The 18,492-nt window shown below is 42.0% G+C and overlaps 1 protein-coding gene across 2 annotated transcripts in view; it reads left to right on the top strand.

The window, feature by feature from the left end:
• dgkb (diacylglycerol kinase, beta) overlaps positions 1-18,492 on the top strand; it is a gene marked incomplete at both ends in the record, with an annotated part of 61,183 nt that overhangs the window by 22,017 nt on the left and 20,674 nt on the right. For both annotated transcript variants that reach the window (XM_079165319.1, XM_079165318.1), the window contains 7 exons: positions 110-211; positions 2,529-2,602; positions 3,211-3,285; positions 6,510-6,595; positions 7,192-7,281; positions 8,050-8,210; positions 17,030-17,094. In XM_079165319.1, coding sequence (XP_079021445.1) covers positions 110-211; positions 2,529-2,602; positions 3,211-3,285; positions 6,510-6,595; positions 7,192-7,281; positions 8,050-8,210; positions 17,030-17,094 — 653 coding nt within the window. The remainder of the gene's footprint in view (positions 1-109; positions 212-2,528; positions 2,603-3,210; positions 3,286-6,509; positions 6,596-7,191; positions 7,282-8,049; positions 8,211-17,029; positions 17,095-18,492) is intronic.

Genomic DNA, 18,492 nt, shown 5'->3' with positions numbered 1-18,492 from the left:
AAAGTGCCATTCCTTTCTTTAAAATAAATCATTTTGTCAGAGTTGAAGTCTTCCTCGTGGTGGAAATCACCTCATTCATGGATTCCTCTGTTTGACCGTTGACCCTCAGGAGAGACAGTCGACGCTGAGGAAGGACTCCCGCTGCAGCCAGTCGAGCAGAGGGAAGATGCAGAGAGCCAACTCCGTCACGGTGGACGGCCAAGGACTGCAGGTGAGTCCGATTCTACCTCTGTGTTCTATTCTCCTGCTGACATTTGAATACATATAATATACCTCTATCAAACCGCCCTGCTCCAGTGTAAAACACACGGATCACTTCAATTTCATTCAACCGAATGTGATCTAAAGCTTTCCTTTCATAATAATACTGTTCAGTGATAATCAGGTTACACTGTGGTGGGAAAGAATTGGCAGAATTGGATATGAGAACCACCTTTTTAAGATTTTTCAAAACAAATCTAATGCACATTTCAGCCTGGACATATTTCACCAGAAATGTATTCATCTGAGTCACAACTTCAGTAGTAAGCCATTCGTGAGTAAGTCAACTTTGTCTTCATAGCGCATTTCAAAAGCAGAGGTTCAATGAGGGCCAAACGTTAAAAAAGATAGAAAACAGAAAAGATTTTAAGTGATTTTTGTAATATAATGCGGCTCTGACTCAGCTGATCTGATCAGAGCAGGAGTTGGTCCCTAAAACATAAATAAACCACGATCCACCTTTCTGTCTTATGCATGAACTTTTGACAATATCCGATCTGATCTGAGGCGTCTTGGTGCAGAATAAAAGGGTTTAAAAGTTGTGAACATAATCCGAAATTGAGCACACAGGACTGGACATATAAGAGGCCTCTCTGCTGCATTCTGCACCAATTGTGAACCAGCAGCCTTTAGTATTTGTATTCATGTTGAAATGAGCCTCTGCAGTGGGTCACATGCTGGTAATCAGTATTATACAGCAGCCCAGTCCGCTCAGATCCCGTCTCATATCTGTCAGCCAGCACGCCGTCTGTGGCGACTGCTCGTCTGCGCGGTGGCTGGGAGAGAAATCTGATGAATCATATCCCGGGCACATCCATCTATGCCTCTCGCCGGCTAACCAGCGTAATAATCAAGATTATTATTTATAATTACAGGAAGTAATGGATCACTCTGGACAGGGCGGGGAGCTCATTAATTCACCCTCGGCCTGCTGGGATAGCAGACAGGGGGAGTTAAGCGCTTCATCTGTGTCAGGGAGAGCACACGGGGCGAGTTGTCGCACGAAAGGGGCCGATTCAAACGGGGGCGCCGCTGGATCAGAGCTTCGTTTGTGTGGCGCTCTGTGAGTCCGGCCTCCGGCACCGCCGCCCTTTTTCTGTCCGTCCAAAAAAAAAAAAACCCCATCCCACGTCACGGCAGACAAACTGCCCTGCCAATTAGGAAGCGGTGACTAATGACTATTACGACTGAATTGTGAATCATGATTTATCAGGTTGAGAGTATTGATCGGCTGAGAGATGGATGGGTTGTTTTACTGAACTGTATGTCTGCTCACTGAAACCCGGCCGGCATCCGACATCATTTGCCACCATAACCTCTGATAAAAACCTTCATTTCGGGTCAAAACTGGAGCGAACGCACAATATTTAGTTAGTGTGACATATTCTGCATGCAGTATTCTTTATTTTTTTATTATTCTTTATTTTCGTCACAAAAACAAACAAGAAGAGAGCTCCATTGTTGTACAAAAACCATGAAAACACATCGATAAGCCTCACTGTTGCACTGGGTGACACGTTCCCTCATTACCATGAACACACTCTGAAGTTTTATTTTTTTTAAATCACACACTGTTCTGCTGAAAATGCTCACCAGAGCACTTCATTTGTATTAATCCGCCATTGAAAATAGTTCCCAAACAAATGCACTATAACGCTTGTTTGAGTCACGTTTGATAAACACTACAGTTCCCGGCTGTTTTAAGAAATAACTGAGCCTTTTTTAATTTAAACTAAATATATTGTGAGCTGATTTGTACCTTCAGGAAGAATGACTGCGGCTGAGCACCACAGACACAGCAGGGAAAGTCGTAAAGTATTGACATGCGTACTAATACATTGCTTTTTTTTAAAATCCTTTTATAGGATTCTTTGAATACACTACTTCAGCTAATCAGAAAAAGAACATTTATGTGATTTATTTTTCTAAATTTTTACTGTATAATACATTTCTTTGAGGACTTTTATCACTGTTCTCCTTTTTATAATTAGATATTATAATTAACACAAGATTAGATTTTGGACTCGGGCACAGAAAACGGTGAGCGGCCACACTTTGCCGTACATCCTGGTACCACTCGTGCATCCACGAAACAGGAAAGCTATGAAACGAATCGGATGACTGGCACTGCTTGGAAGTGCTGCGTAGACTCGATGTGAAAAAAAAAAAAAGAACAACGTCTGAGGGATATGGCTTGAAAGTGAATTCCTGTGAAGCATCCTGCAGTCTCCAAACACCGACGGTTTGTTTTGACATCTCCCATTCAGATCACAACAATAGAGGGCACTCATCCTCTGCTAGTGTTTGTCAATCCGAAGAGCGGGGGGAAGCAGGGAGAGAGGTAAGTACACAATCTGTCTCAACATGCTACAAGAGGCCTCTGAAGCGCCGCTCCTCCATCGCAGAGGGAAGGCGGCGGCGGCGGCGTGGCCTCTGGCTGCCGAGTGCCTCGGGCTGACTTAAGTCGAATATAAAACCACGAGGACATCAACCCTGGAAGCGCCGACCGCCTCCACCGCCGGCTCTCCGCAGACACCCTCCTCGCTGTCACATCAGGGCCGGGCCCCCTTTCTTTAACCCAGGGCTAATTGGGTTATTACTGAAACATATTCATTCGCTCCTTATTACGCCGGCCCCTCATTTGTTTAAATTATGAGATCAAAATATGACTTCAGCCAGTTGATGTAATGAAATTGAAATTAAAATGAATTAGTCTTTCTAATGGTTTCTCCTCAAGGGTATGTCTTTGGGTATGTCCCACCCCGCCGCCCAGTCCGCTGCCTCGTCCCGCTCTGATTGGACACTGGCCGCTTACAGGACAGAATCTGACACTAAATCCACTTTTAAAGTGTTCTCTGTGATTTAGTTTTTCATCTTTGAATGTTTGTGACTTTCGGTTTTGTTGCCTTGACTTTTATTTCTGATCCGTCTGCGTATTCACTCCTGCAGGATTTACAGAAAGTTCCAGTATCTTCTGAACCCGAGGCAAGTGTACAACCTGGCCAAGAATGGACCCATGCCAGGGTACGTCATGTCTCTAATGAACATCGCTGACAGCAAAGATTGAATAAGCAATAGGTGCAAATATATACATTAAAGCAGTATATCTTGCTGTTATCATTCCTCCTGTTCATACTGGCCATAGTGGTGGAGGAAGTACTCATGTCTAAAAGTAAAAGTAGCAATACTGCTCTGTAAAAATACAGTGTGTAGCATTTCTGGGGATCTTTTAGCAGAATTAGCCACCGCATTACGTCCGTTGCTCTTTTATAGCAGTAAGGATGTCACAGAGTTACCAGTGTTTTACATTCAGTTGGTTGCATTCTGCAACGTCACCACTAGATGCCACCAAATCCTTCACACTGTCCCTTTAAGGAAAAGTGCGAACGTTTGTTTATAACTAAAATGTCTCTATTATAAGTAAGTATAGTATAGTAAGTATAAATAACGATATTAGATGTAATATATCGATGATTTAGTGCATGAAACTACATGAAGAGAACAAAGCATTTCGTTATTACAGCGTGTTTAAAACACACTTCTAAAATACATTTTTGCTTTTCCTATGGTTTATTTTGTTTCATTTATTTAAATAAAAAAAAGACACAAAACAGAGAATGAATGCAAGAAATACAAAAAAATAAAGCAAATTTAGAAATGTAGTTTAAAGATTATAAATTGATCTGTCAATGTGTTTTTAAAAACTTAATTATGACGTTAATAGTCGTAAATACCAAAATAGAAGGAAGCGAAGAAAGACAAATCGTACAGTATCTGCTAATGATCTTCTGTTTACAAACAGGCTGCTCACATATAATAATAATAATAATAATAACCTCCATCACATGCAAGAGAGGGCCTTTAATATTAGACCCTTCGCTCGCTTCCCTCACGCGGCGCCGACACAAATGAGGTGGGCTCACTCGTAAGCAGTCCTGGAGACGACGGCATCATGCTGTAGCCCGGCTCCATATGCATAAGCCCGCATGTGAAACGGAGAGCGGGTGACACCGATGACTGACGGATGGAGACGGGGTGACGCTCTCGCCGTCCCACGTGTGTTCACGCATACAGACGAGCAGCTCACCGCGGGGCTGTAGGTGCGGGCGGCGTCGGGCTTCCTATGGTTCACATCTGTGATTAAGAGGATGAATGGATCATTTACATGCATAAGGCAACCCCTCGCCACTTTGGCGGTACACGACATACAGGACCGCCTCTCCGCCGTGCCGCCACGTTGTTTGGCTTTGATTAGATCTGAAACACAGGCTCTTTGTGGCTTATAAAAAATAAATACACAGCGGCACACAACCTCCTCCAAGGGGGTTTTTTTTTTCCCGCGCACGAAGCTGGAGCAGCTCTCTCTCGCCACAGATTGTGCCGATGCAGCACCCAAGTTTTTTTTCTTTTTCTTTGGGAGGGCTGACCTTGTGTCCACTGTTTTGTCTCTCTTCCCCCGCACGTGGCCCGGGACATCGCCTTGTCTGGAGCTGAAAGCCAGAGCTTCTCCTCAGAGCTGACAGCATTCCAGATGACCTGGCCCCCGACGTAACCTTGTTAATATTTAGTCAAGTGTACGCACCGCCGCGAACATTAGAGAAGGTGAACGGTCACCGTCGGAACACTGCAGGCCGAAGCAGCCGCACACGCTGCTGTCAATTAGCAGCCCCGCTAATGCAATCACGGCAAATTAAGTGTTTTTGTTTCTTGGTATTTAAATATCCCCAAAGTTGCCTTTCATGTTCGCGGCCGTCTGTTTTGCGTCTAATGCGGTTTGCGGTCCCAGTTGGAGAGTAATTGAGCGAATCATTTACCCGCCATACGAGGCTCGGAGGCTGGCTCATTCAGTTAGGGCTTTGTTATTGTGAAGGAACGGAAGAAGTTGGACTGAACATTGCCTGTCATGATCCAATTAGCCCTCCAACAGGCGGGCTAGCTCGTCGAATGAGTGATTGTCAGTGCGACATGTGTTGTGTGGGATTAGAGGGGGTTCGCAGTGGGCTCGAGGACATGATCCGCACACAGATCTGTCATGTGAACACTCGACACTCTCTTTTATCGGTGAGAGAATAGCTGATATTGTCTTCAGTAATTGTCATTTCTTTTAACACCTGATCAAACCATATCATATGTTTGACCGGAAAGAAAAGAATTGACTCATTCCATGTTATACAATATGACATGAGGGACATTTCAGCAACAAGGTGCCTTCTTCAGCACTTAATAGAGTCATTTTAACTAACTAATCAGAGCAACTGATTGACCTTATCTTAACCCTAATGTTCTGTTCAGAGTCCCCGGGGCCACTTTACTTAGATTGGTTTTAACAGCTTGATACTTTACGACTTTCCACATTTTAGGAATCTAAGAATCTAAGGAGCAGTGTGTAGGATTCAGAGGATTTATTGGCAGAAATGGAAAATAATAATATTCATTACTATGTTCAATGAATCAACAATCACCTCAAACTAAGAGTTCACCGTGTTGCTCCTCCATGTTTCTACAGTAGCCCAGAGCGGACAAACGGAGCACTGACTAGAGAGCCTTTTGCCTTTTTACCTGAAGGCCACACGCTTGTGAAGGGAGGAGTGAGCGGAGATTTTTTTTTTTAGATAGTTGCAATCTGCAACCTCACTGCTAGATGCCACTAAATCCTACACACTGTCCATATGTCTGCTTGTTATTTGCATTATCATTGGTGCTGCACTACCCTCCTTTCTGTTATTGGAGTTGTTCTCATGACGTTACACAACTATAGAGATGCTGATGCATAGCCCATATATAACATATACAACATGACATTTTTTTTTCATATCACTTTAATGTCTTTCTACATATTAGGTCTTAATAAGGTCAGAAGAATACTGATTTTGCAGTATTTTTATTATTTTTACAAAGTGTGTGTGTGCGTGTGCGCTTGTGAGACAATGAGGAAGTAAAGCCACGTCCACAAAAGTGTTAAATCCTTCAACCTGATATCAGCAGTGGAACGGACCACTTTGAGAACCTTAACTTCCCGACTGAAAGTAGAACGAGCACACCGGGGGAACATGTGGGTTAAAGTTCATCGTTCTAAAAAGATAAAGATAAAAAGTTACAGCGATGTTACACCACAGCGCTGATGATTTGTAAATAAGCACAGAACATTTATGTGCAGGTAACGTATCTTTCATTACACAATGAAATCCAAAGTGAACGACACCGTGTAGTGTTAGTGATGTGTGTTAGTGATGTGTGTGTGTTTGCAGGCTGAACTTCTTCAGAGATGTTCCTGACTTCAGAGTGCTGGCCTGCGGGGGGGACGGCACCGTGGGCTGGATCCTGGACTTCATAGGTACAGAATCGTACATTTCATAATAGCAACAATCTGGTCCATTAATTACTTCAAATTACTGACTTTACAAACTCTCAAACCTCCTGAGGTGGAACTTAACCATTTCCATTCCATTTATTATTATTTTTTTTGAAGGGGGGGGGTGAATTACATTTGTTTTTATTAGTTTTTCTCAGCCAGCAGCAGCTGAGGTAGTAAAGCGTACTTTATGGTTTGTATATAAACACTTTCATTACGTCCGAGTCTGCGTAATCAAGGGTGGTAAAGTGGGATGATTACGTGGGTTGGAAAACAACATACAAGTCATCATTTGAAGGGAGAAAAAGACCCCCACCTGGCCTTCTTTATTTGATCTCGAAGACGTGTTCTGGCTTTGAAAAAATTGCCTCAATTTTTTATCAATCAAAACAAAGAGAGGTAATAACCATCTCTTGAAATAGACTGTACAACTGGACGCTCGCGTTGACTTGTAGTTGTACGAGCGGGGGGCTGCAAAACGGATTTGATGCTTTCTTTGCAAGTATTCGCCCAGAGTTTTGTTTTCTCGGTGCGGCCTTGTTTGGTATGGTGTTGTGATATTTGTCCCGCTGTTCCAGATAAGGCCAACCTGGACAGGAACCCCCCCGTGTGTATACTTCCTCTTGGCACGGGCAACGACCTGGCAAGATGTCTGCGATGGGGAGGAGGTACTGACCGAAAATAGAAACGTTGCAGTGAAATACATGGCCTCAATTCTCCTCATTACATCCATAGTTATATACCATACTTTAACCCAGCGTGAATATTATAATTATCATTAACGCTGTTTTAAGTAGAAAGAGGTAGTTTGCGATCTTATGAAAAAAAACAGAGAAAAGCAACGAATTGTCACATTTGAGAAATGACTTAAACAGTGATTTGATTATCAAAGTAATCGATCAACTGAGCGATTAATCTGATTGTTTAAACTTAATTAATGCAAACGTTACACTACGAGGGGTTTGAGACCCACTGGTGACCCCTAGACTGAACATATATGGGGTGCAGTTCAGTAGAAACAATTTTAAAGCCAATATTAGTTTTCATTCGACTAAAATATAACGTTTTTAAAATTACAAATATTTTGTGTTCCCCTTTGTTCTTGTCAGAGAAAGAAATCTCTAAATACATTTGGAAAAGTCTCATGAAACTCTTGCTTTGAAACACACACAACAATCTTTAGAGCTAAATTAGTTAAAATATGAATACTTAAATTAGATAGTTACAATAGTTAAAGATAAAAAGTTATTCATATTTCTGGTTGCATGAATCCCTTGCTCTGGTTAGAAGTCTATAAAAACAGCTGTATATATCAGCCCTAAAAAACAATAAACCAGAGGAAGTTCTCACTCATAAGTCACCTCAAAGCATCAGCCAAGTAGTGAAAGTTGTCCTGGACATATTGTAACGCACATCTCGTGGTTTGTTTTCCTGAGGCTATGAGGGCGAGAGCCTCCTGAAGATAATGCGCGACATCGAGAACAGTTCAGAGATGATGCTGGACCGCTGGAAGATTGACGTCACGCCCACCGACAAGGAGGAGCGAGGGGACCCGGTGCCGTACGGCATCGTTAACAACTACTTCTCCATCGGAGTGGTGAGTCGGACTTCAGTCAGTAACCGTGGGACTGAGGAGACATATATTTACATATAATTATTTATACCTCTTGTAGTAATGTGTAGCTGTGCACAACGATCGACAAAAAGACACCTCAGTGCGATCAGAGCGATGGTGAGTCTCACTTTCTCACTGTCAAATGTGACCGACTCCCAAGAAGACAAAACCCGGCTAATATCTGCACCAACGTTGGTGTTTTTGAGAAAGATATTCATGTTATTTAAAAAATAAAAAGATTCCACCTTTTTTTCTATTATGAGAAAAATGGTTAAATAGTATATTTTGTATTGTAAAGCACCTTTCATACAATGCAAATATACATTAAGTAAGTAAAGCAATGTATAATAATAATACCAATAAAACAAACAATCACACCAATGATTAAATATGTTGAATTACTCCAAATTAAAAAAAGTATTTCATTCATTATTTTCTTTGTTATACAGCAAAATATTTAGTATTGTGTGTCAGATAGTGGAGTAGATGTAGTCGTGTGTATAGTCAGATAAACTACTTTTGATCCAGTTGTTAAAATAGCATTACATTCAGGTTTTTTAACAAACCTTTATCATCTATTTTTCCCTGCAAATGCTAATCTCAAGTGTACAATAGCACAAAGACGGTTATTGATCTCTTTAATGTCCTTATAATCGTATTAATTGTTGAACCATCATGGAACAAAAAGCCTCTGTCACATCCCGCTCATGTTTCTAAGATGTATTCGTAGTTTACGTTTAACGGCAGATTTCACCTCTCAGTTTGGTGTAACTTTGTATTTTTGCAGGATTTTCTTGCAGGACGTCTGCATCACAAACCTTTACCTGACTGTGACGGCACGGTTACAGTAATGGCACACTTGAGCATATGGCAGCTTTTCAAACCTTTCACACCAAAGTTAAGTTTAATCGTGGTGATGAAGTCTCAGCCGCAGAATAGCAGAGGTGCCAGTAAACAGCCTAACCCAACAGAACAGACGCAGGGTGGAGTGACACACTGAAAGTTCAACTCCCTTTGTCAACAATTCTTGATTTGGTTATTTAAAGTTCGATGTAAATTGAACCTGGAAAATAAAGAAACCTGCAGTAAGTATAATCAGTCAATTCATTTGTTTTGATCACATTCTGGTTAGGTCTTTATTGAGATGTGCTCAAGCCTCAACCACCTCTGATTGTTAAACAAGCATTCATAAGCCGTCAGCACCCCCCCCCCTCCTGTCCATCTCCAACATAATGACACTGATTTCACGTAGCTCATGTTAGCCATTACTGATAAATGTCAGGGGGAAATATGGTAATTGACATTTGCAGGTGGCGGAGCAGGGAGCCACTGGATGTTGTGAGGTTTGCACAGACTGCGTGGCGGCGACATAAGTGATGCATGGCCTCACAAATGTTAGTTGAATAACACCTCCAGCCCGGGCCCCTAATGACGATGTCGGAGGATCTTAGCGGACGGGTCTCGTTAACATTGTGATAGAGGAGAACACCGGCTGTCATCACGTCTGCAGAACATACAGCGCTAAGTGGTTACAGTGGGAAATAAATCTCTCCGCATTCATCCTGATGTCCGAGTGCATTCATTTGCACATGGATGTAACATAGATGTTAAAAACATGTCTCAAACAATACTTCCTCTATAGATTCATTCAGGCTGTTCTCATCAAGCATTCGTAGCATGATATCATGCGAACCACTGTGAGAGGATACGTTGGTTTAGTACATTAGTTGTGTCTTGGAATGGGTCAGAGCTGCTTTTGGCCTTATTAATACACCAGTTTAAAAACACAAAATAAGTGTGTGTGTTTAGGAAACAAGGTGAAGGGAGTAAAAATCCAGCATAAACCAGATATATACTTGCTTTTATCTTTGCTTCAGAGTGTGCATGATGGCTGCCTCATGTACTCTGTGTCTGTTTGCAGCATCGGTTTTGTACGTCCTGAGAAATTAAATAAAGTTTTAGTGTGATTCGTGCTTGAGGTTGTGAGTGTCCGCACGACCAAAGTGGCGTCACACTATCAGCATCAAAAATCCAAAACGTTTCCTCGTCAAAGTTCCACATCAACAGATTTCCCGAGCGGACGTCCTTGCGGAAGGAATTACTGCGGCTTTACTGGACGCGTTACAAACACCACAACTCTGGTATACCGCCAAATACAGACAAGCCTTCCCGAGTGGCCGTGGGCTGAATCAGCGTCATGTGAAATCGTTTGGCAACAGCTTGAATGTAAGAGATGTTCATTTATACTAAAGAGTCACATACTCCAGCTTCAATAAGAAAGAATATCTCCGGCAACTAAAGAAGAGAAATTCTTTCTCAGAAAATCATGTCTGGATTATATAAGGTCTAATATATAGAACTTCCTGTTTGCAAATTTTTACATAAGTACCTTTAATCAACTAGTATTGAACTATAGTATTTAAGTACAAATGTGAGTTACTTGTACTTTCCTTGAGGTTACATTTCTACTCCACTACCTCTCAGAGGTAAATATAGCACGTGTTATATGTCTGACAACTTCAGTTACCTTTTTATATCGTTTTTTATATTCCCCTTCCTGTCCAGTGGAACCCACGTATCTCCAGATGTGTTGATGTTGAGTATTGGTGATAAACCGAAGGTCAAGTGTTCCTGCATGTGTTACTTCTTAAGCTAAATAAAACATATTTTTTGCTGGAAAATGCATCGTCACAAAGCTGAAAACAAGTTGACTTTTTAGAACTGAGCGGTGCTCACGGGACAGGAAGGGGACGTAGAACTGTGATCCATAAAGTAACTAAAGCAGTCGGACAAACGTAGTGGAGAAAAGCGTATGAAGTGGCAGAGAATGCAGGACTTTTACTTGCTGTGGAGTATTTTCTTAGTGTGGTATTCGTACACACAAAGGATCGAGATACTTTTTCCACCACTGGATTTGGCTGAATGCGTTGCTGCATTTCGGGAAGCTCCATAATGTCTTAGTACAACCAGACGAACCTCTTCATGTGTCAGTGGGGGGGGTTTGTGGTCATGTGTGCCGGGGTTATGACGACGCTTTGGAGCTCGAACACGTAGCTGACCTCAAAAATGTATCTGGACCCGGAGACAACCAGAAACCCATCAGTCAAGCTTGTAAGTGAAGAAATAAAACATATAGAGGGATATGAAAGTCTTATAGTTTGAGGAAGAAGAGGAGTTTATTTAAAGAAAACCCTTCCAGTGGAGTCTTTTGGAAAAGTAAGGATGCGTTGAGGTTACTTAACTAGTATTGTTTCCCCCAAATGTTGTGGGTTTTAATGCCACTTTTTAAAATTCATGCAGTCAACTAAAGCTACAACACCCTGGAGACAACAGTACGTTTTCCTGCTTTAATGGAAGCGGTTGATTCCTTCTTGCTGAACCGTAGAAAGCAGCTTTGGCCGGCTGGTTCATGAAGTCATTATAAGCCCTATTGTCTCCGCTCTGTTAGCGGGATTAGCACCCAGCAGGCGTGATGATGACAAATGAAGTTGTTCGTGGGGGATTAAGAAGACTTTGAGCTCTCTATGGGATTTGAGTGTGATATAATATTTCGTGACACATTTTTTTCCATCAAATCTTTTTTTTTTTTTTTTAGCTTTCCGTTGGAACGAAAACATAAAAAAAAAAAGAAAATTACAATAAAGATTACGCGACAAGTCAAGCTAGTAATTACCTCAGAGATTATGCAGATGCAGAGTAGATTGTTTCTGTAATGACGCCGTCGAAAACCGAGAGATCAGCAAGAGCGTCGCCGCCGACGTGCGCTTGAATCTGAAGTCGTTGAGAGAGAACTTCTACATTTCTATTTGTCTGATTGCTCTCATTCCTCTCTAATCACGAGCAAACGGAAACTCATTTCATTTCAAGTCATTTCAATCCAACAACTCAGGTGATTCTTCCAAACCATCCCTTTTTTTTTTTTTTTTTTTTTGGTAAATTCTTCCAACCTAACCTTCTGCCACAGCCCAGTTGGTTTGAGAATTAATGGTCGCCATCCCTTTGGGGAGGATGTGGAAGTGACTTGAAGTGTAATGATCTCAATCAGGGCCAGGGGTGAGAGACAGAACTAATCACTGAGCGCGCTCCACTACCATAATGCAGTCAGTCGCCCTAATGACCCTGGCGCTCCTGTCAAAGCCATTACTCTCGCCCGTAGTGAAAGGCACATCAAACCGCTGGGGCCCACTCATAATTGGACTAAACTTTGAGCTATGAGAGGACATTACACATGTCCTGTATTAATTTGGGTGCCAGATTTTTACATTGGTAATTATTTGAGGGCAGCTAGTGGGAGAGAGAGAGAGCTGACGACTTCTCGCTGCCGCGAGGGGGTCAGGAGGATGGGAAAGTGTCCGACATGTGTTGATGCTGCGACTGACTCGTATGTATGTATGTATGTATGTATGTATGTATGTATGTATGTATGTATGTATGTATGTATGTATGTATGTATGTATAGTAGTTGACCACGAGTTCCAGTTAGTAGATATTTTGGAGCAGTTTTCACATGATCTTCATCAGTAGATAGAGTCCAGTTATGGAGAAGTTAAAATGTTTTTTGTTTTTTTTCTGAGCACTTAAAGGCGTTTTTTCGTCCATGTTGACTTAAAAGATTCAAAGTTCATTCTCAACCTTGTAAACCCATTCAGTAGCTGTTCTGGAGCTCTCAGTTATATCACATGATCTTCATCAGCAGATTCTTAAGAGGGAATTCTTGAACTTTATCTTTAATGCCGACATGAAAAGTCGACAGCGCTCAGAAAAATGATCATTTGAACATGTGTGATTTGATCAAAAGCTGCAGAACAGCTACACGGACCTAATTACTAACTAATTAAGCCAAAAGCGGCAACAGTTCCTCAGTGGAGTTTATTTCCAGTTCAGATTCTACAAACTGGTCTGATTTAGACAAAGGTTGGTAAACATTTAGTGAGGAGAACATGTCAGGGAACCGTTTTTGGGGAATGTTATCATCCTAGAGTTGGAAAATGCAATAATTTCAGCAACACAAAAAAACATGTTTTTTACTAAATACTTTTGATCACACACGTATGAACATAAAACATTATTTCAGGGTTGCACCTGTAACATCACCTCATGATGTCACGGCGTACACCTGGAGTGCACTTCTACATCACTGCAGCAGGGTGAGAAGTTAAAACACTGCAGAGAAAAAAAGCAAGATCGGTTGGTCTTTATCGTCAAACAATTCCACCAAAAGTGGTGAAATTCCACATATTTTTTTATTGTTTTACTAAATTCAGTTAGTCACGAGAAGTCTTAAAATAAAGAAAATGGGTGTAAAAAAAATGTAATAGAATAAAGACATTTTTATGACTCAAAACTATTATTTTTATAAAATTCCATATTTATTTAACAAAATGTATTTATTTTTTGCATATTTGCAATTTTTTTGGCATATTTCACAATATTGTGATGTTGATTTGAGCATCATGTGATGTTGAGCCAGTTCCTTTTTAAAAGTTTCACCACTTCAAGCACACGAACGCCGCATCGACAGAGAACGACAAAGGCCTTCATCCACTGCTGGCTGCTTGAAATCGCTGTTTACTGTTGCGAAAGCCGCAGCTCCTCTTGTACAGATCTCAGATAATAGAGCCCAAACCAAAGGGGAGACAACCTCTCCTCGCTTTTGCTCTCTTGTTTGCAGCTATTGTCCTGTTTGTAAGAAAATCAAGTTACGGTCTCTCAGATATATCCATCATCTCGCCTTTCTGGCTCGCGTTGGAAGCGTGAGGTGAGTCTGCGGGGATCTTGAAGAATTCTTTTGGTCTTCAGCTTACAGCGTCTTGAAGAGACATCAAGAGAAGCTACATTGATTTTTTTTTTCCTCTTTTGGCTTCTCCTAAATGTCTGTACAGAGAGCTAGCAGGGGGTCTTCCCTGCAGTGCAGTGCCACTCAAAATGGAGCGGGTCAAAACAGATTGCTTCAGTAGAGGGGAGGAGGAGGAGGAGGAGGAGGAGGAGGAGGAGAGGAACAAGCCCGAAAAGTTGACATCAACTTTCTCTCACTCCTTCCTGAGAAGTTTGTCAGAGTTATTCCTTTTCTCCACGAAGGCCTTGCCAGCGTTTTTCTGCTGACACTGACTTAGAAGTGTAAATTAAAGGAAATTTCAGCGTCTCTCAGTAGTTCATTACCTCAGACTTTACGATCTGTTGGCGAGGTCCTCTGCATACTTATTGACATAACTGGTATGGCGAACAAGGTGTTTAATTTAAAGGAGCTATTTAACATTCAGAGCCTCAATATAGCAGCAAACAACTATTATATGTAAAGGTATAGTGGAGTAATATCTCTCCCTCTGTGTTTGTTGTTAGCGTCGCCGTTCGTTGTTGACTAGCCGAAAAGTCGAGAAAGTGGTGACAGCGCTCAGAAAAATGTTAATTTGAACATGTGTGATTTGATCAAAAGCTCCAGAACAGCTACACGGACCAAATTACTCACTAATTAAGCCAAAACCGCCAAAACCGGCTGCGTGCGCTTTTAGTGCATGTGAGCGTGCCCCACTAGTTAGCTCATGGCCGCCGCTTCGCACTTTTGTAGTTGTTAGCACCGTTAGCTGCGAGCCGCCGATTCGCCGTTGCCTCGCTGGGAGCCGTTGAGTCCAAATTCTCCTCATCTCGTATCTTTCACCTTTCACTTTGTTTGAAAAGAAGAAACTTTCATGAAAGCAAAATGATTTATTTAGTTAAACTTCCTTAATAAAATCTCTAATAATACATTATTGAGACTTGAGAACTATGGTGCTCAACTAACACGTCTCAAAATGAACCAGCTCTGTCTCCTGACGTTCCCATACAACAAGACTGCTTTGTGAATTATGTTTAGAGAGAAAACTATTTTGTCATGGACTCCGTTTTCTTTTGACAAATCATAAATAAGTTTGAAATGAGTCGGAGGAGGAGGAGGAGGAGGAAGAGGTCAGGGTCGAGGGATGGGTCAGAAAACTAAGGCTTTCCCCCAAGGAGACTGCTGTTTGTGTCCCATAGGAACCAAGTACTTGTGTTACCTCAACACAACACAACATACTTTTGTTGTGTTTCATTTTGTTCCACTGTCGTAGTGATTTTAAACCATACCATGATGTTTTATAGTAAGTCGTTTTTTTGTTCCGTTTAATTTAAATTTACGTCGTTTACCGCGTGTTTCTAGTTGCTTGACACTGCTACAGGAGAAAAAGTGTTTCCCTCGAACCGTGATTGAAAGTGCAGTTTAGCTGAACCGTCATTTTGCAGGAGACGGGGTTGCATTAACTCCTGGTGTTCATAGCTCATGTTCTCTTTAGCGCATAATGCCTTGAAACTAAGAATTATTGTCTTTCCGTTAGCTTAGAATGAGCCCTTCATATTAGGGCTGCACAATTAATCGAATTTTAATCGCGATCACGATTTTGGCTGGCACGATTAAATGAGCATGATCGTCTGCGATATTGACGTTTAAAATGCTCTGCTACATATCAAATCAAGCGCTTCCTCAATTTAACAGTCAGCCGACCACCAGGGGGCGAACGAGATGAGAGCTGTCATGCGCGCACCCTGTAGAAGTAGAAGAGTAGAGAGACGGGAGCTTGAAGGACGAGTACTTGTGCTTAATGTTTCTAAAGAAGCTCAGAACAGATAAAACCAAACAATGGCTCTAGAGAGAGAACTTCACGGTGTTACGTTACCTGAAGGCCTCCGTAGTTCTACGTGCTTGGAAAGGGAGGAAGAAGCGAAGGGGAATTTAGTTGGTTGCAATCTGCAACCTCACCACTCGATGCCACTAAATCCTTCTCATTGGACCTTTAATTGATTACTTAGCTTCTGAAATTAGGTGATTTAAAAAAAAATCTCAACTCATGAAGGATTACTAAAGGATAGGATCAATTGTACACTCTATACTCTGTACACACTATAATCTATACTCCTGCTAACTTACTCGCTGAGCTCCAGTGGTTCAACGTGTGACCCCACTGCAGTGATGTACAGGTGTACTGCAGCACATCGTGACATCACTGTGGGGGTGTGGTTAGGCTTGAGACTTTTTAGCAATACAAAAAACAGTCTCTTTTCTGGCGGCTCGGTTGTTTATTCTGTAAATTGGCGCTTAAATAGCAGATAACAGCCTCACCAGATGGAGATGGTGTTCGTGGTGAAGTGTCTCCGTCAGTCACACCACACTAACACATGTAACATGAACTGTATCACTGTAACACCAAGAACTGCTGCAATGAGGCTGCCCTTTATGCCCCAGGGCACAGCGAGGGGGAGATGGGGGAGTCAGAAAGGAGGGTGAGAGGAAGGTCGAGAATGACATATATACATATGAGAGAGAGAGAGAGAGAGAGAGGAACGGGGAGAGAAAACAACTTGGTTGCCGTGGTGTCGGCAGCACCCTGTAGGTTGGCTGGGAGCTGTGATTACTCACAATGTGTGTTTAATTAATTAGCCTGTGTGGAGACGGCGTGCTGTTCATCAGGCGTTCTGTCAATACCTCTCCATCCCAGGTTCAACCCCGCTGCCACCTCCTGCAACATGGCTTCTTTCATCTTATAGAAATATACACGCAAGGTGTAGCTGCTGTCGTAGAAGTTGGGACCAGTTAACGAGGAAGACGTCGCTTTGAATGTAAAAAGGCAAAATAGTGATGCTTCTGTTGAGTAGCTCTACACGTTAGTAATTTGAGTAATTACAGCATGGAGGCCCCACCTGCATGTTTAAAGTTTGAGGAGGTGAGAATCACTTCGCAACAAACACGGTTCGCGGCACCTGAACTGAAGCGATGTGTTTCTGTGTTTCAGGACGCCTCCATTGCACATCGTTTCCATGTTATGAGGGAGAAGCATCCTGAGAAGTTCAACAGCAGGTACGTTTTCTTTGTCGGTATAGAAATGTAATGTGTGTAACCCCAGAGGTTTCCAATGATCGGTCCTCAGGGTATTGCAAAAGAAGTAAGTCAGCCTTACCCTCCTGATTTTCCCAGGAGACTCACGTCTTTCATCGCCCTCTCCCGGTTTCCTCCTGGGGTCACTAGTCTTCAGTCTTTCTGCCGGTTTATGACAAATTTTAAAACCTTTTTTCCCCCATTTCTTTACCTAAACATGTCTCTCGCATTGTACAGCGTGTATAAGCCCTATAATTCTTAAAGTACTGTTTCCATCCGGACAACAATAACATCAAACAGCGGTCATAGTGCGGCACAAGCCATTGGAAGTCCTGGGTTTTAGAGTGCAGTGGTGCCAATGACACTTTGTGTTCAAAGGGCCTTCAGTTCGTGAGAAATGGAGAGTACTAAGAAAGAAACCTGAGATTCAGAAACCACTCCAGACGTGCAAAGGATTTTGTATTTTTCCTGAGAACTAAAAGTAGAATTTAAGTTTTTAACATTAAAATGCTGTTGCAGCGTAGGCCTATACTTATTCATTTGTTATTTTCATTCTTTAAAAGGCAACAACAAAGTCTCTGAAACTCAAACTTCTCTGAGCAAGATTTAAACTCAACCGAACGTTAAAACAAAGTTGAGTATATTCTTTGTCATACTTGTGTTCAACCAGTGTGAATTTGTACAGACCAAGTGGGAAGAAGAAACACTAATGAGCATGTGCAGTGGGTCCAGTTCTTGTGATACATTATGCAGTTCAGTGTGGTGCAAGACGAGTCTGCATTGATTCCTTGTACAGTAAAGTTGAAGCGTCCCTGCTGACTCGGAAATGGTTCATCAAAATAAGAGACGCAATTACAGAAATTGGACAAACTCTCGACCTACAATATTAACCAACCTGTGAAACTGTAAGTTGCTTTTAATTGGGTGTTCCAGTGATGATAAATGATCTCCTATCCGTACCAGGCGGCAACCTCTGGGTGTGGAAAAAGTGAAGCCGATGCTGAAGTGCCTTAAACTTGCACTCTTTCCAATGGCCAGCAGGGGGCGACTCCTCTGGTTGTATAGAAGTCTATGAGAAAATTACACTATTCTCTCTTGATTTATTACCTCAGTAAACATTGTGAATATGGGTTTATGGTCTCAATCTCTAGTTTCATGTCTTCTTCAATACAGCATGATGTTCATTTAGTAGATTATTGTCACATTGAGAATGAAATGGACCATAAAGAAGGGGATGCTTTAGGGCGGGGCTACCTTATGATATACAGGTCGCTATTCTACCAGAGCCGTACACGTCTACGTCACTCCTCCACCGTCCAAATATGGAGCGATGTCTCGATGACTATACGTCCACTTCTTAGATACGGTCTGTGATCTGTG

Source organism: Pholis gunnellus (assembly GCF_910591455.1).
Source record: "Pholis gunnellus genome assembly, chromosome: 8".
NCBI classification, from domain to species: Eukaryota; Metazoa; Chordata; class Actinopteri; order Perciformes; family Pholidae; genus Pholis; species Pholis gunnellus.
Note: the sequence above shows the minus strand (reverse complement) of the source record. Positions and strands in the feature narration are given on the sequence as shown.